Source organism: Misgurnus anguillicaudatus, chromosome 15 (assembly GCF_027580225.2).
Source record: "Misgurnus anguillicaudatus chromosome 15, ASM2758022v2, whole genome shotgun sequence".
Classification (NCBI taxonomy): domain Eukaryota; kingdom Metazoa; phylum Chordata; class Actinopteri; order Cypriniformes; family Cobitidae; genus Misgurnus; species Misgurnus anguillicaudatus.
Window position 1 is genome coordinate 19,359,267 of NC_073351.2, and position 26,995 is coordinate 19,386,261.

At 36.6% G+C, this 26,995-nt stretch overlaps 4 protein-coding genes and 1 non-coding gene across 5 annotated transcripts; 1 reads left to right on the top strand and 4 right to left on the bottom strand.

Moving 5' to 3' along the window:
* Nucleotides 1-1,108: 1,108 nt before the first annotated feature.
* tspan3a (tetraspanin 3a) lies at nucleotides 1,109-7,581 on the bottom strand. Its single transcript, XM_073853566.1, has 7 exons — nucleotides 7,392-7,581; nucleotides 4,548-4,739; nucleotides 4,136-4,210; nucleotides 3,783-3,884; nucleotides 3,447-3,599; nucleotides 3,267-3,355; nucleotides 1,109-2,096 (listed from the first exon to the last, which is right to left on the bottom strand). The coding sequence occupies exons 1-7, from the start codon at nucleotides 7,452-7,454 to the stop codon at nucleotides 2,009-2,011; spliced, it is 762 nt and encodes a 253-aa protein (XP_073709667.1). The 5' UTR covers nucleotides 7,455-7,581; the 3' UTR covers nucleotides 1,109-2,008.
* A 372-nt stretch (nucleotides 7,582-7,953) lies between these two features.
* On the bottom strand, nucleotides 7,954-9,421 carry ch25hl1.2 (cholesterol 25-hydroxylase like 1, tandem duplicate 2). The gene has a single exon (XM_055174895.2). The coding sequence runs from the start codon at nucleotides 9,242-9,244 to the stop codon at nucleotides 8,414-8,416; it is 831 nt and encodes a 276-aa protein (XP_055030870.2). The 5' UTR covers nucleotides 9,245-9,421; the 3' UTR covers nucleotides 7,954-8,413.
* Nucleotides 9,422-10,040: 619 nt separating this feature from the next.
* Nucleotides 10,041-17,956, top strand: LOC129419517 (uncharacterized). The gene is made up of 12 exons (XM_055174644.2): nucleotides 10,041-10,223; nucleotides 10,770-11,486; nucleotides 13,145-13,204; nucleotides 13,282-13,334; nucleotides 13,428-13,572; nucleotides 13,657-14,027; nucleotides 14,178-14,406; nucleotides 15,213-15,330; nucleotides 15,459-15,570; nucleotides 16,163-16,274; nucleotides 16,843-16,955; nucleotides 17,626-17,956. The coding sequence occupies exons 1-12, from the start codon at nucleotides 10,194-10,196 to the stop codon at nucleotides 17,693-17,695; spliced, it is 2,130 nt and encodes a 709-aa protein (XP_055030619.2). The 5' UTR covers nucleotides 10,041-10,193; the 3' UTR covers nucleotides 17,696-17,956.
* Nucleotides 17,957-18,091: 135 nt separating this feature from the next.
* LOC129419518 (uncharacterized) lies at nucleotides 18,092-20,536 on the bottom strand. The gene is made up of 3 exons (XR_012357702.1): nucleotides 20,055-20,536; nucleotides 19,345-19,734; nucleotides 18,092-19,235 (listed from the first exon to the last, which is right to left on the bottom strand). It is a non-coding gene; the product is annotated as an uncharacterized protein (transcript).
* A 2,371-nt stretch (nucleotides 20,537-22,907) lies between these two features.
* kti12 (KTI12 chromatin associated homolog) lies at nucleotides 22,908-26,770 on the bottom strand. Its single transcript, XM_055174768.2, has 9 exons — nucleotides 26,494-26,770; nucleotides 25,054-25,105; nucleotides 24,848-24,900; nucleotides 24,497-24,552; nucleotides 24,320-24,399; nucleotides 24,051-24,210; nucleotides 23,902-23,964; nucleotides 23,695-23,763; nucleotides 22,908-23,154 (listed from the first exon to the last, which is right to left on the bottom strand). Exons 1-9 carry the CDS (start codon nucleotides 26,642-26,644, stop codon nucleotides 23,011-23,013), a joined length of 828 nt encoding a protein of 275 aa, XP_055030743.1. The 5' UTR covers nucleotides 26,645-26,770; the 3' UTR covers nucleotides 22,908-23,010.
* Between the last annotated feature and the right edge of the window lie 225 nt (nucleotides 26,771-26,995).

The window sequence follows — 26,995 nt, forward strand, 5'->3', positions numbered from 1 at the left end:
ATGTACAGTACTTTCCATATTGCAAAGACACCGTGCGGCATTGAAAACCAGTTTGCTGAGTGTATCCATGTAACAAAAGTAATGAAGAGAGCCTGGCAAAAGCATTTTAAAATTTAAACAGTCTTACCTTCTTTGTTTTAGCCTCAAGTTTCGTAAGTGGCTAAGAATTGTTTTTTGTTTTTTTAGGTATTTGTTAAAGAGTTACAGCAAACTTTAAACACAATGTGTCATTGTACATATATTATTCTGTTATATATTTGAGACAATTTTACACAAAATTAATACGTCATCATTGTTGTCACAATAGAGTGGGGAATCTGTATATGCAAGAATATAAATACTGTGTTGACAGTTAAACACAATTTTCAATGTTTCAGTTGTGTGCAACACAAATAAAAACTCATTCATAGCGAACAATGCAGTGCTGTGCATATACCTCTACTAAGTTAACTATGCTGATTAACCAAATCCATTTGGAGGAATATTTTGTCAGTAAAATAAAATGAGTAAAAAAATGTATGTCCTCATAAGCCAATAGTGTATGAGCAGTACTCAGTAAACCAACACCATGTTTGTTCCTGTATCAGGTTAAAGAGTCACATTTCTCATGTTTCTAAGAGTTCGTGTTTCTGATCTGTCAGATTCGGGTTAGTTATAGTGAGTAAAGTATTGATAGATTGGAAACCCTTTGTGACAAATACAAAACATTTTCAACAGAACAATACTATAATAATACCCTGCTATTAAAGCACCAAAGTATTGTTTATCTACGTGCCATAAAGAGATGAAGGTATGTTATTTAGCATTACTAAAACGGCAAGCAGATGGGAAACATCCCCCCATCCTGGGAAAAGACTGAACTTTGACCCTTTTCGACAATATAAAGAAGGCATCTGACTCAAGAAAGGCCCCAGACAAAGTATCATTGAACACCCGTTACGTGTCTGAATGCTTTGTGCACTACGTAACCCGGTATGTGGGTATATCAATGCTCTGCTATGCCGTTATATTATCGAACAAACAATCTGATGGAAATGCAAGTTCAAAATGTGTATGTTAAAAACTACGAATGATACTGAATGAGTTTAATGAAACAATTCAACAGGTGTCAACTTATGAAACATTTATTTTAAGATCAAAACTTGCTTACATCATTGTTCGTCCCCCAACTATTTACAGTCATTTAAAATAATACATGGTTGACCCTGTTCTACATACTTGCGTATTTTCCAAACTAACTTCTACATGTAACTACAATAGTAATCGTCACACTGTAAGCTATGAAAAAAGGTGGAAATAAAGATAAGAAGTCAGTAAATGGTGGGTAGTGCATGTAGAGTTTCCCCCAGAGCATCTTTACATAAAGTCCACTTTAGCTGCGCAACTCATTGCAAAAGCAATATTCCAGATCTGTCTTTCAAAACCATTGCCATTGTCCCTGAGCAGCAGACTGGTGATGGGTGATCAGAGACAGCGGTACCACAATTCGTTTTTAAACACATCCATCAAACCCAACCATTTACCAGTCTTGGTATTTGTAACATAACTAAACCATACACATAGTGCAAACTAATAAATGAGGAAAGAAAATACATTCCACATATTATTCCATACAATAACGGCATTCGAGCCGAAACGTTCATTCTCGCAACTCCATATAACAGAGACAAAGAAGAGAATATGTAAAAAAAAAGTCTTAAAGTCTTCTCATTGGGATTAACAACTGGTCGGTGGCCATTTTGCAGTTATGCCCAACGCCTTTGAGAAAAAAAAAGGTTACATTTAAAAGCAATCGTTTTCAATAGAGTACATAAATAAACAGGATGCATTTCGCTTCACCCATCACCAGTGCATTGTGGGAGCAAACCCTGTGTATAAGATGTGAGAAATAGATTTGGGTGTATCCAGTGTGCCACCTCACACCGACAGAACCCTGAGCCCAATGTGTGTGTGTGCATGTGCGTGCATGTCTGTGTGTGCATGAAAAAGGTTTATCTTGTAAATTTATTCATGCATACATCCCTCCTGTGATGAGAAGCTCATACGCTGGGTCCCGGCTTCTACGGCACAACACCACGCAGGCGCACAACATCCCCAGCATCTAGAAAATAAAATACAAAGTTAAACATTTTATTTTCATGGTCTGCACCATAATTCCACTTTTATTCCTTAAAGGGACACTCCGCTTTTTTAAAAAATATGCCAATTTTCCAGCTCCCCTAGAGTTAAACATTTGATTCTTTTCGTTTTGGATTCTGATCTCCGGGTCTGGTGGTACCACATTTAGCATAGCTTAGCACAATCCATTGAATCTGATTAGACCATTAGCATTGTGCCTAATAATATAACCAAATTGTTTTGATATTTTTCCTATTTAAAACTCGACTCTTCTGTAGTTACATTGTGTGCTAGGACTGGGGAAAATTAAAAGTTGCGATTTTCTAGGCAGGTATGGCTAGGAACTATACTCTCATTCTGGTGTAATAATCAAGGACTTTGCTGCCGTAACATGGCTGCAGTAGGCGCAATGATATTATGTAGTGTCCGAAAATAGTCCCCTGCTATTAAAAAGATACTAAGGGGACTATTGGCGCAATTATATTATGTAGTGTCCGAAAATAGTCCCCTGCTATTAAAAAGATACTAAGGGGACTATTTTCGGCTGCTGCGTAATATCATTGCGCCTCCTGCAGCCATGTTACAGCAGCAAAGTCCTTGATTATTACGCCAGAATGAGAGTATAGTTCCTAACCATATCTGCCTAGAAAATCACAACTTTTAATTTTCTGTCTGTCTCAGTACACGATGTAACTACAGAAGGAAATAGGAAAAATATCAAAACTCTTTGGTTACTTTTTTTTAGGCGTGATGTTAATGGTCTAATCAGATTCAATGGATTATGCTAAGCTATGCTAAAAGTGGTACTGCCAGACCCGGAGATCAGCTGAATGGATTCCCAAACGGTAAGAATCAAATGTTTAACTCTAGGGGAGCTGGAAAATGAGCATATTTTTAAAAAAGTGGAATGTCACTTTAATAATTGATCAAGACCTCCATAAATGATAAGACAAAGGCATCACTGCCCTGCCATTAGCACAGAATAAGGCAGTGGTCACATGCATCTAGAATTACTGCAATTGATGTTACTAAAACTGCCAGGTTCTGCAGCTGTAACACTGACTCTTGTTTTAGTAGCTGTACTGTTGATTTACAGTCTGTCCATCTTCATGACTAACAATACTAAATATACAACATAGAATACAGTAAGCATCTGAATTGCAGCAAACGTAAGAGCGGCCCAGATGACGTACATCATGATCTCTTTAAGTTTCTTCACAACCAGAGCCTCGCATCCCTAAGTATTCAACACAAGATGTTGATGCTACACTAAAATCTGTTTAGTAAATATATGCAGGCTTTTGTTTTAGTGGCTTAAAGTCACTCACCTCAGGGTAGAGATCTCCAGGGCGGGAGAGAGAGCCGGTGCAGTTGCTCACGTTCGGTTTGCAGCAACTCTGTGGCACGCTGTTATTTCGTGACTCCTTAAACCAGCGTGTGTTCTTCCAGTCGGAGTAGTTGGCGATCCCACAGCAATGGAGCTTTAACGTAGAAAAAATTAAGGTGATTTTATTGGGTTTGGGAATGAACTCTATTTTGTATTTTAAAAACTGGAACTAAATTATTTTGTAGTAGTTTTCTGAAACATTGTTATCCAGATTCAGAGTGCTGTAACAAAACGGGGGTGGCATGCAAATGAACCAGTATAACTACTCCAGTCTCACCTGTCTCTGCACATAGTCAATCGCACGGCTGGGAGCATCTGTATTAGTGCCATTGTATTCGTTATACACTTTCTGGATGGACTGATTGACCTCATTTTCCACCTAGAAACAAAACCACTGTAAATCATTTGTCCCTTTTATATACTGCAGGAGGGGATTTGCATGACTGTAATACGCCATAGACAACACTGCTATACAAACAGTACAGTCTAATTCCAATACAAACCAGGTATTACATTACAAATTGGATGCTTTGTTCAAACTTTGGACATACAAAGTGATAGTGGCTTTCATATAAAACAACAGATGCAGGCACTCCTCATCCAGTAAATATTGACCTTCTTTAGACTCACCTTCGCTCTGTAAATATAGCCAAGTACCACCACAACCACCTCGGTGACGAACACCAACATAAGGATGGCGACAAACTTTATGGAGAGAAATACAGGAAACACAAGATTAGAAACAACTAGTGATAAATTATCATTAAAATTTAACTAGGAATGCACCGATATATCAGCCTATAATCAGTACTGGCAGATTACAGCAATTTTTCTTACAATGAAAACTCATGTTATTATTATTTTAAATGTATTTTTTATTATTATTTTTAAGAGAATTGCAATTTGAATGATCTGCACTACAAAGATTTTTGTATCGGTGCATCTCTACATTTACTATTGCCAAAGTTGTTCAATGATAGACCTAAACACTATGTTATAGTGCTGTGTATATGGCAATTGGGTAACTGAATGGTTTACTAACCGTGGCCAGACCGCAGCGGCTTTCTCGAATGGTGGCACAGCAACCAATTAGGCCAATGATAAACAAGAGCGCGCCAACAGCGATAATAACAACGGCTGGAATCAGTGTGTACACATCCTCGAAGAAATGATCATAGTCATCATACGTGATGAACACATAGGCTCCGACATAGCACAGGATACCAGCAGCCGCCTAAAAGTAGAAAACATACAGGGATTGTGATTCAAATAATTATATGTAGGGAGAAATTTTTGTTATATACATTGAATAGAGATATGATCCTAATTCAGTTATAGATCTTACAGGTACTCGATTATCTTAATGATTTACTGCAGTCTGGACAAGAAAATTTAGGCTTTTGAAAAAAGACATAAGGGTTGCAAAGGGGTGAAAAGGTAAATTTCTGGAAACTTTCCTTTGGGACATAATCTGGGGAATTTTGGAAAATTTCAAATTGGAACCTTAACAGGATTTTACGGCAATTATTTGGAAATTTTAGGAAATTTATATAAACTACATTATATATAAACATAATAAGGACTCCCTGGAAGAAGATAATTATTTTAATCTCAATAGGACCTTCCTGGAAAAATAAAGGTTAAATAAAAAAATAAAAAATAAATAAGTAAACATTTTGTTTGGTCAACAAAGCAGACATGGATGCAAGGTTATACAAATTTTAAAGAATCCTGATACTTGCGCTCATCAAGCCGTGGATTTATTTGATCAAAATACTTCAGAAATCATTGCAATATTAATGATTTCTGAAGGATTTTTGATCAAATAAATGCAGGCTTGATGACTATAAGAGATGTTTTCTTAGTCAGTGTATTTGTTTTTACAATGGTATAATGTTGTTGCACACTAGCTGACACACAGCACAAGGAAGTTTTAAAGGGGACATTTCACAAGACTTTTTTAAGATGTAAAATAAATCTTTGGTGTCCCCAGAGTACGTATGTGACGTTCTAGCTCAAAATATCATATTGATAATTTATTATAGCATGTTAAAATTGCCACTTTGTAGGTGTAAGCAAAAATGTGCTGTTTTTGGCTGTGTCCTTTAAAATGCAAATGAGCCGATCTCTGCACTAAATGGCAGTGCCATGGTTGGATAGTGCAGATTAAGGGGCGGTATTATCCCCTTCTAACATCACAAGCGGAGCAAATTTTCAAGGATCTATTTTTTCACATGCTTGCAGAGAATGGTTTACCAAAACTAAGTTACCGGGTTGTTATTTTTCACATTTTCTAGGTTGATAGAAGTACTGGGGACCCAAAGTCAAAGTTTCATGATAAGTCCCCTTTAAACAAATTTATATCATTTATGTGATTGTCAATACATGCAAAGATGGACATTTGACATTATTTTGTGTGCAGAATCAAGAAGTTATCTGTGCCGTGCATTTTATGGAAAAATGCAGGAGGTGTGGCATCAATGGCCCCTCAGTAAGCAGTGTGCATGTGGATGAGGAATGTGCAAGAAATTCAACTAGAAATTCAACTGAAATTGCATAAAATCTTGTTGTTTTAAACAAAATTATGCTCCAATATTTTTTAAACTACATTTAAGTGTATTACTCCCATTAATTCCCATATATTCCTGTTAATTCCCATATATTCCCGTTAAATCCCATGGAAAATTTCCGAAATGTTGCAACCCTAAAAATGCTCATTCTTAAAGTTTTCCAAAGATACTGGAATGTTGAATGACAAGAAAACCAACACTAAAGCAAAAAGAATTGCGTAGATAAGCATCAGACTATGCAACAAAAAAAAAACAATGTGTCTGTTTTGGTTCCCCCTTTACTTTGTGAATATAGTAAAGTTGTCAGGCTGTGACAGGAAGAGGGGATTTAATCAAGCAGTGTGATCTCTAAATAAAGAATAAGACAGAAGAGTCATACTATCTTTATTTGACACAAGACTTTAAACTTCACTCACACTCAGATTAAAGGGATTAAGACAAGCAATGCAAGCTGATAGGAGGGAGAGTGCTTCTAGAAATTCCAGGGCTCACATTTAAGTATTACAAATGCCCTATTCTGAATAAACGTATGTCAAACAAACATCACATACAATGATTTTTTAAAAGCAGTGGCTTATAATTGATCTAAATCACTTTATTAACTAAAAAAAAAGATTAAGAAAGAACATGTTCCCACATTAAACATACTGTAGTATACTTTAAAATGTATTGTAAACTACTGTAGACTGCAATACAATTCCTGGATCCTACAGTGTTTTTAAACGTTACCATAGTAAATAATTAATTATTTATATATTAACACACACACACACAAATAACTTTATTATATATGAATTAATAATAAAGTATACTGCAATATTTACTTCAGTTTTCATTTCACTATAAAAACACTACAGAACAGTATAGTTTACTTAAGTAAAATGTAGTAATTACTGTTATATACTAAAGTACACTACATTTACCAGTTTACAGTTTGCTATTGTAAATACTAAAAGTATACTACAATGTTATTGGGGTTCGCGCCCATAGGACAAAACAAGAAAGACGAAAGGCCACCTTACAAACAGCAAAAGATAAAGTTAAAGCAAATTTATATATTGAATGCTGTCACTGTTTTTATACGATCAACTTAATCTCACTAAGACTGGAATGTAAACAAACGTCGAGGCAAACCGGGTTTTCAATGCAGCAACATAAAAACAACAGCAAATAAAGCAAAGTCTGCACACATTTAACTATTTAAAAAATGCATAGCGATGTTTAAGGGTTGTGCAGCTGCTCGACACCTGACTGTGTCTATCCATATGACAACACTGACGCACTCTCAAATAAAGCATCGAGGACTTCAAACTTACCCAAAAAATCAGGTTGAGAAACACTAGGACGGTCTTGGATGATGTAATCCCACACTGACCCATTATTGAAAGATGGAATAAATCCGTTTTTGTTGTACAGAAAGGCTGCGGATTATAAAATGGCTGTCCGTTTCCTGACTGCCATATCACTGCTGCTGCTACTGCGTGTGTGTGTGCGCGAGTCCGCGAGAGTCTGATCCTGGAACAGCGCCACCACAGCGCTCAGCTGACTTTATACTCATTGGCTGTGACTCAAACTATGCAGAACTGCGCAGGCCGATCGATGTATGACACCAGAGTATCGCGAGATCGATTCGCAAATACTCCAGCGTTTAGTAGACTACTCATTTATTGTTACGTTCTTATTTACTAGTTAGAAACTATCTTGCTCCTTTAAAGGTGTGCTTTAATTCGTTTATAGGTTTGCTTTAAATTACCAACATTAATGCTTTATTTAATTTAATTTAATTTTCTTTCCACTTTTGTCATATACGCTCATATCTATATATTACATTTAATTTAAATTCAGTACAAGTTTTAATAAAACATCTATTAGTGTTTTTATTAGGGTCTTTATAGAGAACTGTGTAATCAGAATAGTTTCTTTACTGACATCTAGTGTCTAAAGAAATGGATTGCATCTACACTATTCAATATGATCAATAGTTTAATAATTTGGTTTAATAACATCAAGTGTCAATCTTCATCTGTCCCTTGAAATAAACAACGAGGTGAAATTATTGACACACTGATACACATACATGTGTAAATATTTAAATAGATGCATTTACAAAAAACATAAATCATTATTAAAGAAAAAAACTTGCACTTAACTGCAAATGCACACAACTGCTAAACCTCTTCCTGTTGCAGGTACCCTCTGTACAGGGTTGTGGTTTCATCACTTTTCACACTGGTTTACCATGCTTGGTTTGGTTTCGTTCTAACACAAAAAAGCAAAATGTACCCTGATTTAATTATTTTAAACTCCATACATACAGGAAAAATAAAACTCATGTTCATTACTTATGTTTAACAAAACTAAAATCCGTATGAAATCCAAACAGTTTGTCCCAGTGGCTAAAATGTGGAGCGAAGTTAGTATTAGGCTTTTGGTGGTGTACATCATGCTTGCTCGGACCTCCATAAACACCAAAAGGAATCAGGCGTGATGTGGACCAGGGAAAATCATATCCACAGTGGTCCTCCACAGATACATACACATGGACCACCATGAATGCCCAGGTGGTGAGAAGGTGACATCTCAGCAAAACAGGGTTGAGTGTGGTCCAAAAACCCACTGTAACCAGCTCCCACCCTCCAAGGCACTGTGTGGCCAAAGCAAAGGGAGCAGAGTAAATGTGGTGAATGGCATGGAAAGTGGCATACAGCCACTGTATCCTGTGATGCAAAATGTGCCATATAAAGTACTGAAAGTCAAAAAGGAGAAGGTTTCCGGCCACCCCAACTGCAAGTTCTAGTAATGTAGGTGCTTGTTCGGGCAGAGGTATGGGAGGTCTCCACAACCACTGAGCTACTGCTGCAGGAAACACCAGAAGTAAATGATTATAAAGGGTAACTCCACTGCAGTGTAGGAGCATTGCGGGTGTGGCCATCTTGCCAGGCTGGATCTTGTACTGGTAAATAGCTGGCCAATTATCTCCCATAACGTCGCATACTAGGTAGGGCAGACAAAGAACAAAGTATGATGCTACAGTCAGAATCACAGGAAAGAGAGGAGATCGAAGCGTGTCAAAGTGGTTGAGTCGCAGGTAATCCCACACAGGCTGTAAAAACGAATCACTTTTCTGGTAACTCTCCCAAAATGTCACAAACATTTGCATTAGAGTCATTATTAATATATTAGTCCACTATTTTACTTTCATGAAAACAAATGAGACCTTAAGAGAATCAGAATAGTTGAGCTCTCTGAATGTTCCTCTGTCCTGGATGATGTGACTCGGGTATCTGGTATATCTAATGACACACTGAAATATTTATACCTTCATCCTCTTGTAAATTGTCAATTATTTAAGTGTTTAAGAAATGTTGTGAACCATATATTTCTCTTTCATTCATATACTAGGCATTAAAATGTCTTTAAAAGACATGTCTTATATGAGTATGTGGCCTTTCAGTACTTGAACTTGAACTCTCTTATGTCATTCTACTCCATAACGCAAGAGGGCATCTACTCCAAAAGTATGAAGACGTGGCATTATACTTTTTTAAACTAATCAACGAATTTATTTTTAAATTCGATACTTATTATAAAAATCTCGCTGTGTATTTATTTAAGAATAACTAATACAAACATGTGCGTCTTAAGGAAGCGATTCCGAGCCTGCGTTGTGGCTAGAAGAGATACAGCTAGGGCCAAAATCTCGTGAAATCTCGCCGGATGAGCGCTTTTATTTATGCTAAACATCTCGCGAGATATTCCATAACTGTATGCCCTCTATCCAGAACCGAACTTGTGTGATCATGTGGTTCCTGTTACTTTCCTCCGCGCTTTAATTTTAAAAACCTCACTTTACAAAGGTTGCTGAAGTAAATCTCAATTTGTTTGTCATGTTTAAATCATTTAAATGGATACATTTAAAAGATTACATATTCTAACAGATTTTTGATCCAAATTTGATCAAAACATATTTTTTATTTTAGAGCCAGCCAAGCGCCCCCTGGAGGAAGCTTTTATTTAGAAAGCTCATATGTTTATGCTAACGTCAGGAATCGCAGTGACAATCAGCTATAACTATTTAGGCATTGGGTGGTTTTTATTGACAGCTCGTGTCCGATTTAATGGAGTCAGAAAGTGCAGGTGTGGTGCAGGTTAGTGGCGAACATCTAAATTTCATTGATATTAAAGAAAGACAACAAGCAAGTAATTTGTTAATAGCATACATAACATATCAATGCGATCTGTTGATCTCACTTGAAGAAAACACCAGTAATGTAAACCATACAGTTAGCATAATTTTTAAAATACGTAAGTTAATGAAGTTTTTTTTTACATTATACAGTAAAAAACACTTCCTGATCACAGTGTTTGGCACGCGTGTGTTCATTGACATTGAGTTCAACGTTCACTAGTGATGCTATGCAAATATAAAAGATTTAAGTTATCTGCGTGTTAACAAGCAAACTAGTGTCTCTTTAATAGACAGGTTCATGGACTTTTAAGTTGTCTTTTGGCTAAATTTGTTATACCCAATACCTATGTTTTCCTTTAAAGAAAACACAGCTTGCTTGTCATGCTTTTCAATATATATATATATATATATTTCATCACACATTAAAAACTACATGTTTCACCTAGATTTCGGGAACAACAGTGTCAAGTGCCAAACACTCCCATAATCTTTTTTTTTTTTTAAGTCTTCGGAGGTGAGCCATCCTGAAGATGAACCAGCCCCTTCATCCTTATCAACTGAAACCGAACCAGACAGCACAAGCCGTCATGAGGAGATCAACAATACAGACACTGTACAGAAGGCTGAACCGGTGCGAAAACTCTGCCGTTTTTACTCTCAAGGCAGACGGTGCTATTACGGTAAAAAGTGCCACTTTCTTCATCAGAGAGTTGCATCTGCCACCCCAGCTGTGAATAAAGCAGAGAGCAGCACAGATCCAAAGAAAGATCACAGAGAGAAGGTCGAAAATGCAGAAGGTCAGCCATCAGAATCAAGTGAAAGCAGTCAATCGGGTAAAGAGAAGCAGTCGAACCCAACCAGCCGCAAAACCGCTCCCGTGAAACGAGAAAGAGCCAGGAGACCCTGCAGCTACTTCATGTCTGGATTTTGTGCAATGGAAGACCGTTGTCGCTTTTGGCACCCGGAGCAGCTTCCACCCGTAGAGGACCAGCCTCCAGAGAAACCCAGAGAGAAGAGCAACTTCAGGCCCCCTGCTCCACGACCAGCTCAAGAACAAGCCAAACTGGCTGATCTCACCGAGGAGGTCTGCAAGCAGCTGAGAGCCACTGAGATCGCACAACTAATAAAGAGATTTCCAAAAGACAACCTTATAGTGCAGGAGCGAGAAGATGGAAAGCTGACCTACTACAGAGTGACGGTCCAAGCTACAGACCCTGACTGGGTAAGACTTATTGACTAGACTTTAGCCTAGAATAGGTTAAAGGAAAACACCACCGTTTTTTAATGTTTTACTATGTTCGTTCGTACCTAAACTTAGACAATACATTAATACATACCTTTTTTTTCCAATGCGTGGTGTCCTGGTCAGGACAACCTCATGAACTCCAAAATAAATGTCAGAATGGGAAAGAAAGGTGATTTAAGCAATTTTGAGTGTGGCATGGTTATTAGTGCCATACAGGTCTACAATCTGCTCAGTTACTGGGATTTTCACGCACAACCATTTCTAGGGTTTACAAAGAAGGATGTGAAAATGGAAAAACATCCAGTATGCGGCAGTCCTGCGGGCAATGTCTTGTTGATGCTAGAGGTCAGAGATTCAAGCTGATAGAAGAGCAACTTTGACTGAAATAACCACTCGTTACAACCAAGGTATGCAGCAAAGCATTTGTGAAGCCACAACACGCACAACCTTGAGGCGGATGGGCTACCTCAGCAGAAGACCCCACCGGGTACCACTCATCTCCTCCACAAATAGGAAAAAGAGGCTACAATTTGCACAAGCTCACCAAAATTGGACAGTTGAAGACTGGAAAAATGTTGCCTGGTCTGATGCGTCTCGATTTCTGAGAGATTCAGATGGTAGAGTCAGAATTTGGTGTTAAACAGAATGATGTTCCATCATGTCTTGTTACCACTGTGCAGGCTGGTGTTGGTGGTGTAATGGTGTGGGGGATGTTTTCTTGGCACACTTTAGGCCCCTTAGTGCCAATTGGGCATCGTTTAAATGGCATGGTCTACATGAGCATTGTTTCTGACCATGTCCATCCCTTTATGGCCACCATGTAACCATCCTCTGATGGCTAATTCCAGCAGGATAATGCACCATGTCACAAAGCTTGAATCATTTCAAATTGGTTTCTTGAACATGACAATGGGTTCACTGTACTAAAATAACCCCCACAGTCACCAGATCTCAACCCAATAGAGCATCTTTGGGATGTGGTGGAACGGGAGCTTCGTGCCCTGGATGTGCATCCCACAAATCTCCATCAACTGCAAGATGCTATTCTATCAATTTGGCCAACATTTCTAAAGAATGCTTTCAGCACCTTGTTGAATCAATGCCACGTAGAATTAAGGCAGGTCTGAAGGCGAAAGGGGGTCAAACACAGTATTAGTATGGTGTGTTCCTAATAATCCTTTAGGTGAGTGTATACCGTATGGCAGAAGAGCACTTATTTTGCAGCACTTTGACCTCGGTCACAGTATTATTTACAGAAGTTTGAACAAAAGGGGGAGTAGTCAGGAGTGATGATGTTACTGCGCCGAGGTCGAAGTGCTGCAAACGAAGTGCTCTTCTGCCATAGGGAAAACAGGGAAGTGTTTGGTGGCTTCTAAATTCATCCCTGTTTGGATCCTAAGGAATGAATGGGGCTAGGCTAAATGCTAACAAATTCATGACGTGCTGTACAAAGATTAAGTGCACGCATTGAAAAAAGATAGGTATGTATTAATTTGTCTAAGTTGAGGTAAGAACGTAGTAAAATATAAAAAAAGGTGGTGTTTTCCTTTAAGCAGTGTAGTAAGTACTATAAGCAGGTGTGCTGGATACACTTATGGTAGTATTATACACTGACAATGTCTGTTGTTTTGTAGCCTTTTGACCAAAATCAAATCGAAATCATGGTCAGCTTTCCCGAGGATTACCCTCAAGAGGTATGCATGCTTTAAACAATACTCAAGTTTAATGTTAATACATGCGTCACATGACTTAAAGATAATGAAATGTATAGGTGTTCACTCTGGATGTTCCAGTGGACCAGGACTTGCCAGAGCTCATGGGCAGGTCAGAAAAACCTGGTTTTTGGTTCTGTCAACTCGAATATAGCATACAGATATAAACTAGAGGGAATGACTATATTGTATGTTGTGTTTGCAGACATGTACAGAAGGTCTCAGAGGAATGGCTGAAGGCCAAACATGCCACTAACCAGCTGATGGGCAGAGTTGAGTTGCTCTTCAGGCCTTACCTGCGCTGGTTGGATCGTAGCATGGAGAAACTCTTCACTGATGGAGCCAGACAGGTGAGTCTCTCTTATAAGCACTATGTAAAAGTGCTTATCCAGTTAAACTCTTAATATAAATCCCTATCAAATCTCTGTTTGCAGTTAAAGAAAGACATTGACTTAGAGAGAGCCGGAATACAATTTGTTCCCTATGAGCAACTCAAGGTCACAGTTTTTAAGAACCAAGGTAAAAACTCAAACACTCCTGAGCGTATAGTATCACTTGGTGTGGCTTCGGAAGAAGAGGAGGTGGAGGAGCAGCAGCAGGATGAAGGTGTTGTAGAGGAGGAAGAGGAGGAGGAAGAGGAGACTGCTCCTGGTACTGAAGGGGAGGGAGGTGACCGGCAGGTGGAGAACATAAAAACAAGAGACCGACGGAGTGGCACTGAGATCAAACTGCTGGGCTTGAGATTGGGAGAACAGACAGCCACTGTGGCGGCCAAACAGATCTCAGTGACCCTACAGTGCAGTCGGTAAATTTTAGTCCTGTTTTCGAAGCAAACTGAAATAATTGTAGATGTTTCTTTAGATGGTACAGATGGTAACTTTTTGGTTCACCCCTGTTCACAGGCCTTTGATTTTTCAAGCATAGTGTACTTCATGTGTCCCTTCTTGTACTGTAGGTGTAAAGTAAGCTCTGACCTGACCCTGAATGGCCGTCTGCCCTGTACGGCTCATTGTGTGAAATGCGAAGCAGGGATCAGAGCTGCTTTCAGACCCAGTATGCTGCACCACTACAGTGATGTTTTGGGCTACCTGGACCTTAAAGCAGCTGTGGCTGTGGATCTGATACTGCAGGAGTCTGAGTTCAGTGTCGGTTGCCTTAACTGCGACAAAGAGGACACAATTAAGGTCTGAGATAATATTCACATGATACGTTAATTTTAAAGGTGCAGTGTGTAAATTTTAGTGGTATCTAGTGGTGAGGTTGCGAATTGCAACCAACGGCTTAGTCCACTGCTCTTATTCTCGCCATGAATATAGCTTTTGAAGCTGGTATGGATTTAAAAAAGAAAGAAAGAAAGAAACAAGTCCTCTGCTCACCCCTCGCTTTTGAAACACATGGAGAACCTACTGTAGCCGCCACCGGATAAACATGTAATTGTCGGAGACAACTTAGTAAAAAAATTTGTCCATTAAGGTATTCTGTAGGATAATGGCGGCACAAAATGGCGACTTCCATGTAAGGGGACCCTCGGTGTATGTAGATAAAAAGGTCTCGTTCTAAGGTAATAAACACATAACGGTTCATTATGAAAAGTCTTTATACACCCCTGATAATATAGTTTTGTATATTATTTTGCATTTCTGTCAAGAGATTCTTCTAAAAATTACACACTGCACCTTTAAGTCTGTGAATGTCTGTATTGTCTGTATCTACTCATAAAGAGTAAAATTACAATATGATTTTGTCAGAGCATATGTTTATTGAGTAATACTGTATGTGTTTTTAATATCAATTGAATATTGACACTACTTTAAATATTTTAAAAGAATAGTTCACCCGAAAATGAAATCTATCATCTACTTAAAAAGTTTGAGGTTTAACATCCCTGGTCTTTCATTTCCGTTATATCTGTTATTTTTTTCTGTGTAATCGAAAGCATTTAATAATATTGTAATTTACTTTCTCTTCTTCTTTTCCTGTTTTTCTCTAGAATCTGACCTATGGGCAAAACAGGGAACACAACTGTCAACATTGTCACACAAAACTCAGCCTTTTTGTGGATGCTGTACGCTTTCAGTTCATTCAGCCACAGCCCAGAAATCTGACAGGTCTGACTTTGGTGCTATACTCTCATATACCCTGTACCTTTAGTATTTACAGTACGGCTATTTTTTCCCTTGGATATACATTCTGGGCTACAAGTATTGTTACAATCATTTTTTTATTTGATTTAAAGGTGCAGATACTCAATACACACGCCGATTTAGAGACCCTGCGGTTCAGCAAGGGAAACCTTTACCTGATAAAGGTGCCTGCAAGCATTTCAAACAAAGTCACCGATGGCTAAGGTAACAGACAGTAACCTTTTCAATTCAATTTAATTTTATTTATCTAGCGCTTTTCACAAATATGTATATATTTATGGGATGTAAACAGATAAGGAGATTAAACGGGTTCCGTCGATGGTCATTGGTCAGACATCGGCTGGGCATCACGTTGAAGGACAGCCAGTAGATCAGTGGTGTGTTGACATCCATGGCAGTCGGAACTGGGTCTGTTTGTCTTCATGTCCTCGGGTTCGAGGACGAGATAGGGAGAGAAAACTAAATCCTATTAGTGTAGGGGCCGTTCGCATGTAATGCAAGTGTCATACAGTTTTGTATTTTAATATATACTTGGTTCCAGACAGGCTAGCTATTGCGGCATTAGTATATTACCCAGATGAGTTATGTGAATGCTTTGTTCCGTACAGGCTAATTATTGTGAGATAAGTACATTAACCAGACAAATTACGTGAATGCTTTGTTAAAGAAAAAAGTCTAAAGTTTAGATTTAAAGTGATCGAGTGAGAATTATCATAGACGTATAGCATCTGAGGCTTGAATTTGTGTCTTTAGTCTTAAAGGCTTTGTGTATGTAATAATGTATTTTTCCCGACAGATTCCCGTGCTGTGGTCGGGCTTACCCATGTGATGCATGCCATGATGAGGATCAGGACCATCTAATGGAGCTGGCCACTAGAATGATCTGTGGCTATTGTGCTAAAGAACAGGTCAACTGCTTAAACCTATTTGGAGTATTAATAGCATTTAAATTATCACAATTTAAATAGTGAAATAAGTTAATGTAGCTCAACTGTTAGAGCATTGTGTTTGCAACACAGAGGTCATGGGTTCACATCTCGGTGATCATACACACACATACTGATAAAATTTAGCTTGAATGAACCTTAAGGGGCTGTTTCCTAGAGAGGGGTTTAGATTAATCCAGGACTAGGCCTTAGTTAAATTAGTCGTTTTTACAAACGTACCAAACAAAAACAACAATATATAAAGAAATATTGCTGTGCATCGTGAAACAAAACAATGGCAGTGATATACATAAAATTTGTAAGGGCAACAAGTTTTTAAATTAAGCTAGCTCAAACATGCATTTTAGTCTTGGACTAGGATAAGCCCTGTCAGGGAAACCGCCCCTAAATTGCTTTAAATGTAAAGTATGTATAATGTGTTAATACCTAATTTTAACATACAAAACAAGATATATTTTTATGCATATAATTTACTGTACATAATACTGAAACATAACTTTTAAGTTCTTGCTTTGTTTTGTCTCTCCAGCCTTATGGCAACGGTAAGCCATGTGTTGGTTGTGGTGGTATGATGACCAGAACAACTTTTACAAGCCACTGGGAAGGTGGACAGGGCTGTAGGAGCAAGGTTAAGATGAGCAGGTATATTGCCTTTTTTTTCTTGTGTCACCACTAATTCAGCTGATTTGCCTTTATTTGACGGTTATAAACATCCCATTGGCTACTGACTTATGTTGCAACATCACCCTTGATTTACAAGTGGTGTAATTTGTGACACTGTCTGTAAAATCCAGACTAAAGTCTTAAACTAATTATGAAATTAGCAGCTTCAAAGTTGTCATGGCCATTAAAACAACAAAAATATATTATAATATATTTAATATATATTATATATTATATATTAAATAATATTATATATTATAGTGTGCTAATTGCTGTAAATGATAGTTTTTAAAATACAGTACTTATATTTTTCATTTATAATATTGAAATTAATGATTTCATATGGAAACATTTTAATTTTTTGACTTGGTCATACTCAGTAAATTATTATTTTTCATGTTCTTTATATTCTGTAGGATGATTTTATGTTAAAAAAACTCACAGACTGAGTCATATACAATCTTTCAACATAATCACATGTGCATTTAAACTTTGAACTGTTCTTTTCAACCCTCAATCCTAGAATATAGGATTTATTTTATTGCCATTTTTGCACTTAGAAACTAGTGACCTGTTGCCTATACAATGTGATTTTACTTGCACTTTGATCTCAACATGAATATTTTCTGTTCTCTTATTTTCTATACAGGAATGACAAGCACAAATACACCAACACGTGTAAAACGGTGTCGAAGAAGACAACTAATGAGAAAAAATAACCAAAGACAGAGAAAGCAGAAGATCTTATTTTTAACCAATCAGATTATTCATAAACAGGTCTCCAATCATGTTACATTACATCACAAAGATTGATGAAATTCAGAGATTTTGGGTTAGATGACTTTACCACAATCATTTAGTGTAAAAGGAATAATAAATAAAATATATTTACATAACATTTAAAACTGGTACTCATGTTTATACAGCTCTACAATCAGTTTTTTGTTTGATAGTAGAAATAAAAGTATATATCTACATGAGTTATATTATGAGTTTTGGATTGCTTACATAGAGGGTTTTTTTATGTTCTTAAAAACATTTCTGAACCTCCACTGTTTAGATTCATGTTATTTGTTACTAGAAATCTCTCCATCATAAGTTTGAATCTCTATAAAGTCTTTGTCAACCTTGGCCTACGTTATACAAATATTTTTTGTCGTTTTGTAAACTAAATCAGTTGTCAGAGTGTATTGTATTTTACAACAATAATTAACAGTTGTGAATAACACAAACTAACACTCAAAATACACTAGTGATATGGAAAACATACCTGACTACTTACTAGTCAACACATACTGTCTGGAAAGTTATACAATATATTATTGTACATTAACTGTAGGGGAGAGTGGGGTAAAGTGAGACATTTTTACATTTGATCCCCTGTAAGCGAACTAAATGATATATCAGTCAAATCTACACATTTCCCATTAATTCAGGATGTTTCCTAGCAATGAAAATTACCAGAATGTATTCAGGACGAAGGGCAGTGGAAATATGATTGTTTTTAAAAATGTGGTCTTGTGTCTCACTTTACCCCAGCTAAACTGAGACAGACCAGAAAAATCAAGGGGGTAAAGTGAACCAGCTCGGGGTAAACTGATCCACTTACTTTTTCCACTCTAAAACTACCATAACAACACATATTGTAACAGATAGAATCCTGACAGCTAGCTTGACAACCACACATTCTAGAACTAATGTTGGACTAGTAACAGAATCAAGGGGATTGGTCAATTAAGCACATTATTTTTCTAAACACTTGAAAGTACAGTAACTCTGAACGAAATCAAATACAACATAATTTAATTCATTTTTTTTATTAACATTCAAATGACAGATAAAACCAGTTAGATTAGAACGCAGTCTGAGGGTCAGAACAAAAGACAATTTTGGTCATTATCACAAGCCACTCAGTATCAGTCTGGTGCTGTCTAGTATATCATGTGTAGCTTAGGCTACCTGCTATGGCTTTTGTACTGTAAAGACGCCTGTTTCATCCACATTGTAAATCATGTGTGGAGGGAATCTATGCCTGTTAAAGATGAGAGGCAAGAGAAGAACCTTATCAGAATCAAAACCAAATCTTACCAGTAAAGCCTCCATAAAACATTAGCATCTAAAGAATTAATGCTGTGACCTGTCCATCAATACAGCCAGATTGTCAAAGAACCAAAGAACTCCCTGACTGTAGGGATGTTGCCTCTGGAGTTCGGACAGAGAGATGGCGACGTGCTAGGAAGCTGCCAAACCAATCTTCACCTAGAGTAGACAATTCATTATTAGCAATAAGATTTAGCTTTGTGGCAAGATCAGTTGGCCTTAGTTAACCTACAGAATCATGTGATCTCTTGCACACCCTATAGCCTACCTGCACATTGTGTCTTTGTCCAATTGGCAGGGACAGGGATATTATTTTTCTCTGCGTACTCAAATGCCAGTTGACGGCACTTAACTGGAGGAAGGCCATGGAACTGTTCAGCTAGTTGTTTCAAGTGTTTGGCAAGCTCCTCATCAATCTCATCTGTGAATATTCTATTTGCCTCAGCTACTGCACCCCAGGCTACTGATTTTACTTCCTCTTTCTGTTTTTTTCTTAATAAATCTTAGGAGGCTTGACTTATCTATATTTCTATCCCTTGCAGCTGCTCTTAGGGACTTCTTTCCTTCCTTGACCTCAGCAGCTGCCCTCTCCATCTCTTCAAGAGGTGTTTTCCCCCAGGTTGTCTTTCTGGTGTATTGCCTTGGCATGATGGTTTTTCTGCAATGTTTATGACATTAAAAATAAAACATATTTAATATTATTATTAAAACATGTTTTAGACTAAACTGAAATTGTGCCTCATGTCTCACTTTACCCCACCACCACATTTTAGAAAAAATATCTCTCCTAGGCATTCAGGCTAATCTTCAGCTAGCATCTTCACAAGGTTTTATATGTTGGTAATTCATCAACATGTGTGATATACATTTTCCTACCTGAATCAATTTGCTTTGGCACAACAGTTGATTAAGTTGACAGCAAGAAAATTTACTTTTACAAGCAAATAAAATGTTTTTGTGAACAAAAAACATGCTTACCATGGCAGCATATGGTCCTCTCCCTCATGGCAAAGAGGAATTTTGAGGGGCTTAAAAAATAATGGTCACGTGACCACAAATGTGTTCCGTTGCCTAGATACAGAGGGTGTCTCACATTACCCGATGTCTCACTTTACCCCACTCTCCCCTACTACTGCAAAGCATGTAAGATAGACCAGTGGTTCCCAAATTTTTTCAGTGTGCGGCCCCATTTGTGTATGGCAGGGGCGTAGCCACGAGGGGGCCTGGGTGGTTGCCCCCACATTTTAGGATAGGACCCCCCAAAAATAAAATTCTGGCTACGCCCCTACGGTGCATTCCTTCGCGGCCCCCCCAAAGAAAATTTATGACAAAAAATAGTTCTAAAACTTCACATTTTAATTAAACAAAACATTAAATTATACAAAGTAGTGCTGCCTTATTGTTTTTTAGGTTTAATTTCACAGAATTCATGATAAATGAATGTATTTTATAAAAATGTTATAAAACTGGGGGCCCCCCTGGCACCGTCTCGCCGCCCCCCTGGGGGCCCCGGACCCCAGTTTGAGAACCACTGAGATAGACAACTCAGTTGCCAAAGGTGATGGGTATTTATTTTGTTATTTACACAAAACTTGAATTAATTGAATAGCTTTTGGTTTAATAGGTTTAAGTACTCCCGTCTTTAAAGTAGTTAAAAATTGGGTACAAAAACTTTTGTTGGATATAATTCAACAAAACATAGGTTCAATTGTGGGTTTACACCAGATGCAAGTTCAACAATTTGCGATGCCAAGACGCGATCAGACGCGTCCTCGCGTGGGGCGATGCGAATGACGCGATATTCGCCTCAAACGCGTCTTCGCCCAAATTGAAAATATTCAATTCGAGCGAAAAATTTGCAGGACACGAAGTTAAATCGCGCGAGTAATCTAGAGCGAGTATGCGATTGCACGCTTTGCGTTTGGTGTAAACCGATTAGGGATAAAGTGTGGAAAAAGTACAATATTATATAGATATTACAGCAATCTAAAAGTACGGCTGTGTCAACCAGAATGTGGAACATCAGTAGTTTTTCTGGATCACATCAATAGGCTTGTTCGACTTCTTTCGGCACCGCAAGAACCGACAGCCGGATGACGTCAAAGTTCCGCGAGAGCAATTTGAAAGCAGACTTCTCCGTGTGATTTCGCGAATCCCTCTCGCGGTACTTTGACATCATCTGGCTGTCAATTCTTGCGGTTATTTTTAACATTTATAAGCCTGTGAAAACCACATCGGCTATAACAATTCAACATAACTTGCTCTGGATTTCTTGAACACAGACGTCATACTTTTGTAAAGTTGACATGTCTTCCATAAAATTACAATTTCATTTAATTCATCCATTGGTATCAAAGGTGTTTTGATGTAAATGAATATTGCTTTTTTGCCAGAAGGTGGCAGCACATAACAATCCATTAGTCACATTAGTTTCAGAAGTGGTATTTTGCAGCTTTTAAATATATAAGCTTCCTCTGTTCATGAATATTATAGTATTTAATAACTACTCACTTATAGGCTGGAACACGTTTGCCTATGTATCAAATACTAGGTATTTTGCTATACCCTTAAAACTTAATAAGACGTAAAAAAGCTGTATTTGTAAACTGTTTTTTCATAATAAAGTAGAACATTTTACTAAAAGTGTTTATTTTGTGACGATCATTAGTTTAGTGTGAATTAGGCTACATATAAGAAGAGACAAAAACCTAAACCTATTGAAATTGTGAGATATTTTACCTTGGATCACAACTCATACATACTTTAATTTCCCTGTACAGGAATGTACTTTAAAATCAGATAGGAAACATTTATTTAATATAAAAGTATTGTATATTTCAAGAACAAGAGTATTATGTGTGATGGTATGTGTGTACCATTATCACGTTGCGGCGACCAAATTTCCCTACAAAGATAGGAACATCAGTATTTTCCTGACCTTGTGGGGACATTGTGGGCCCCATGAGGAAACAAGCTTATAAATCAAACAGAATGTTTATTGAACATCTAAGGTAGCAGAAAGTTTTCTGTGATGGTTGGGGTAAGGGTTTAGGGAAGGGAAACCAGAATGTGTGTGTGTGTGTGTTTCTCATGGAAAACATGGATAAGAGGGATAAAAATCGACATGAGTTTGTAAAGCTGTTCCTGATTTCCCCATTCAGCAGAGCGTGAGAGGTCATTCAAGAAAAAGTACACAATCTTTACACACCATATTTACCACATTAAAATGTTGCACATAAACAGTTGGACCGATTTCCTGCAGTGATTCACTGAAAGAAGCGTCAATAAGACACTGAGATCATCCCTGAGGCATAAACAAGAAGCACTATAAAGTCAGTGTCTAAATGAGTTTAATGCATTATTTCATTCGCAGGCATGCATCTGGAGTGAGAAAACATCTGTAGGAATATGATGCAGCTTTATTCAAACCTTGCAGTCGGTTCGAATACCACAATTCATGTGGTCTACTAAAACATTTAATACGTTTTTGTTTTTATCTCTTTTTAAATAGGTTCTTAACAACTACCGTGTCCCAGTACGAATAAAGCATTTGGTATTTTTGAGCATAATAGGATTGGGCCAGTAAGTCAAGCAGTTAAACCTTTCAAAGCATGTTTGTATCTTTAGGAAAATGTGTTGTATTATGTATGGGCCTAGTGGTTAGCACATGTGAAATGATGCTTAAATGGATGACTGAGTTCAATTCTGACTTCAAGTCAATTCTGGACATCATGTCTCTTCAACTGCATGGGCTATACTGAATTGTATTTCGTGTATTTTGGATAATCCTTGGATATAAAATTCATACTACAGCACAATTATGAACTCACATGCATTGAAAGATTTCACATTTTATTGCACTTAAAACATAAACATTGTTAAAAAGCAACTTGAAAACAATAAATATGTCATTAACTACAATTAAAAAGTACATTTAGTGCATACTCTTATTGAGATATTGCACAAACATATTGGCAATCTGTCCAATGTTCTCCGTTGGATGCATCTTGGTGTAACTGATGAACTGACGTCTGAGTTTCCTTAGCTCCACCATGTTAAGACTTCTCGTGAGTTCGATGTATTAAAAAGGTTAAGGAAATTAAGCGGTTGCATATTGTGAATTGTATTACCACATCCAATAAACCAGTTTTCAAATGATCAGCAGGAGCACATTTCTAATACTGCAGTTTAAATTAATTCTAAGAATCTTCCCTTTGAATGCTATATTATTTCAAAAGGCCATCTGTACTGGCCCCTGGTTACCTTTACTGTCAACAAATTGCAAATGCATTAAAACGAAATAGCATTCTTTGATGTCTGTGTATTCATTGCATGCACATAGGTTCAATCAGTCTTCAATTAGCATTAAACAGATTCACTTTTTCTCAACTTACATTTCATCAGAGGTTATTAAAATTCAAGACTTGATCTAGCAATCTTTTTTTAAAGATCTGCTATACAGAGGAACGATTAGGAAATATATGAGAATATCAAAGTGCTCTGATGGTTGGTGGCTGAAAGCAAGACATGAATACTTTTTCACCCCAGGACCAAAGCTAAGAAATACTAAACAAACAAAAGTTCAGTGCACAAACTAAATTTGTTGAGTAAAGGATATCTTTTCTGTAGCTCCAGGAATAGATATAAGATCCCCAGGCACGCTGGTCTTTTGTGAGTCAAGAACAGCCTACAAAATAAAATAGCCCTTATATACAATTCATATTTACAAATATTACAATAACATGTTGTAAAATAAAGCTTATAAGTATAAATACATCTGCATACATTCAAATTTCATATGGAGATTTTCACATAAAAATTGTACCATTAAGACGTCTTGTGTAACTTTGTCCAGCTCATACAGAAAATTGGTGGATGAGAGTGGTTGCTGTATCACATAACAACAGAAAATCAAGGTTTTGCTAGAATGATCAAAACTAATGCATTACGCAAGTATGCAAGTAGTGTTCTTACACTCTGTGTCGACTGATTAGGCGGTGGTGCTTTTTTTCTGAAAAGCGCATCACAGATGGTTTCAAATGGAAGTGTGTCCTCTTTCTGAATAGTAAAGAGTGGACTATCCCATCTGTTCCTTGAATCAGGGGCTTCAAATCTCAGTATAAGTGCGTCAAGACTATTATTTAAAAAAACAGAAATTATAATTATTGATAGTAAATTAAGCAATAATAAAAGCTTGAAAAATGCTATTAATATTAATAAATAAATTAAATAATCATACGTACAGTTCCTGACTGTACTGAGCATCAGCATCTCTCTCTTTATTCCATTCTGAGCTCATTTCAGCTGATGTTAAACAGTAAACCTGTTGAAAATTGAAGAATTAACTATGAGTACTGTTTTATTAAACAATGGGCAGAAGTTTTAAAGGTGTACAAGAGGAGTTTTAAAAGTTTACATACCAAGCAATAAGGTGTCTGTGTATGTTTGATTAGACAAAAGAGCTCATATCTGTAACCTAGAAATGAAAGGCAATTATTCCTTAATGTTATGCGAGACTTAAATGTTAAAGTGCCTTATGTAACACCAGCTGTTCAGACCAAGATCTACTATTTTACTTGTCTTCATCAGTGCCAGCAAAGCTGCAATCTGCATGCCAGTCCATATAACACAGTAATGGGTTTAACTCTTCAGTTCAATGCATTGTTTCATAGGATCAAAATAAAAAAAATTTAATAATTTTTTAAAAATGCATTTAAAAACAAAGTCCTATACATGTTTATTCTAACACCGCATTCATCATTTCAATTTACCTTTAATGTAATTCAAGGAGTCAAGAATCACAATGTCATCTTTACTGACTTTCCTGTATTCAAAAACAAAAGTGCATAAGGAAATGATTTACATCTGCTCAAAGCAGATTTTGGATTCAAATGTAATTTTAGGTAACATCTTTCTGGCATAAGTCCACACAGAGAATGTATAAGTATGTCTATTTAAGAGATAAATAACATCTCACCTCTCAACTTCAGCTCGCAGTTCTCCTCTCAAATTCTTCTCTTTCTGTGAGTCTGCAGTTAAACAGTAAATGTGATTCAACAATATCACACAAGACAGAGTTCTGTTAGACTATTTTACGCATAGGGATAATATTACATAGCTATTTATATTTGGTTCTTTTTTAGTATAGCTTTTGATAGAGCATGTGTGCCATATTGTTTCAAACTTTGACAGTGTTTATTAGATGGCCCTGGGTCAGTGACAAAAACTTTGGCAAGATGAGAAATTCAAAAATCATTTGAAAAAACTTGTTTTAAAAGCATGCATCAGGTTTATTTGTATTTATGTTGATTTTATGCAATAAAAAATACATTTGCACAATTTTTGTGAAAGTTAAGACTGAATGGACATGAAAATTTCAAATGGTGTAACCACCAATTGCGTCAAAGAATGAGAAATATTAAATATTTAATCCACTTTGGTGGCATGTAATCATAATCATAAAAAAATTAAATATCATTTTATTAGTTAATTCTAAATGTACATTTTTATGCGTTTTTGTAATATTTGTCCTGACATATGCTGAAAACAGCTCTGTTTTCTAAATAATCTTTGACAAATGATGTACAAATGCATGTAGAAAAAAATCATATTACACTAAACTAGATGATTATAATTTATTCTACATTTTTAATGACTCTATTTATATTCTCATTTAAAAAATACTAGTTACACCAATTGACACAATGACATTTTCACCACATTGACATTTTTGCAATTATCCCTCAAATATTCTGTCAAAATGATATAAAATCAGAAATGTTAGAGTTGGTCCTCAAAAAAGAAAATGTATGCAAGTAATCTGCAAATTTATTTAGAAATTTAATTGAACCATATGGACACAAAATAATTAACGTCCCTAACATCTACACATATGGTAGCAAATGGTGAGCATTACTTTTAACATGAACTCCCATATTAAAAATACTGTACTATATTTCAGAATATTCATTATAGCAAACTGTAGTTATATTGCCTGGATACTATAGTGTTTTTGTACCTTAGCATATTAAATATTAAGTATACAGCAGTATTAACTAGTTTATGAATTTATTTTAGTAAACTGTATTGCTACAGTTTATTAATTTATTATTTAGCTGTAGTAAAATGCATAGATACTAACTATAGCGTATTTGTACATTAGCATATTAAATGTAAAGTATACTATAGTATTCGTTTATCAATTAGTAAACTACAGTCAAATTCCCAGTTACTTTATTGTTTTTTTAACCTTAGTAAGTAAATATAAAGATTTATCATAATATAAAACATATTCAGTTTATCATAATCACTGCTGTAGAGAATACTATAGTATTACCAAAGTGTAGCAATTACTATTACATAATACAGTACACTACAATTTACTATATTAAATATATATAATCGTATGTCATTTTACCTGCATATACAGAGTTCTTATCAATTCCTTGAGCTTCATCTCCGACAATATGAACCTTTCTCCCTGTGTTTTGCGTAAAGTAATCTTTCAGTTCATGTGCTCGTCGGGTTTTACCACTGCACGGATAACCACAAAACACAACTAAAGGCATTTTAAAGCAAACTTTTTGATAATTTGAAGAGACTCATGTTTTTCTAAACTTATCCATGTTTTTTCTTCTTCGTGTGGATGTTGTTTTCAGGCCTGTAGTGCATTGCTGCCCTCTACATGTCTGTGATAAAACACCACACAGCTGCATACAGTATACCTACTGGTCATATGTAATAAATTAATTTAGTTCAGTTTAATAACGAAATAAACTCATTACCGTCTAATGTTGCTTAACACAGAAGCTTGTGTGTTTAGCATCTTACTCATCACTCTGTCAAATATTAACCTCGGGTCTCTAAAACACCGCAATTACGCAATTTGGTAATTATTTGTTACCAATCCCGCCAAAGCC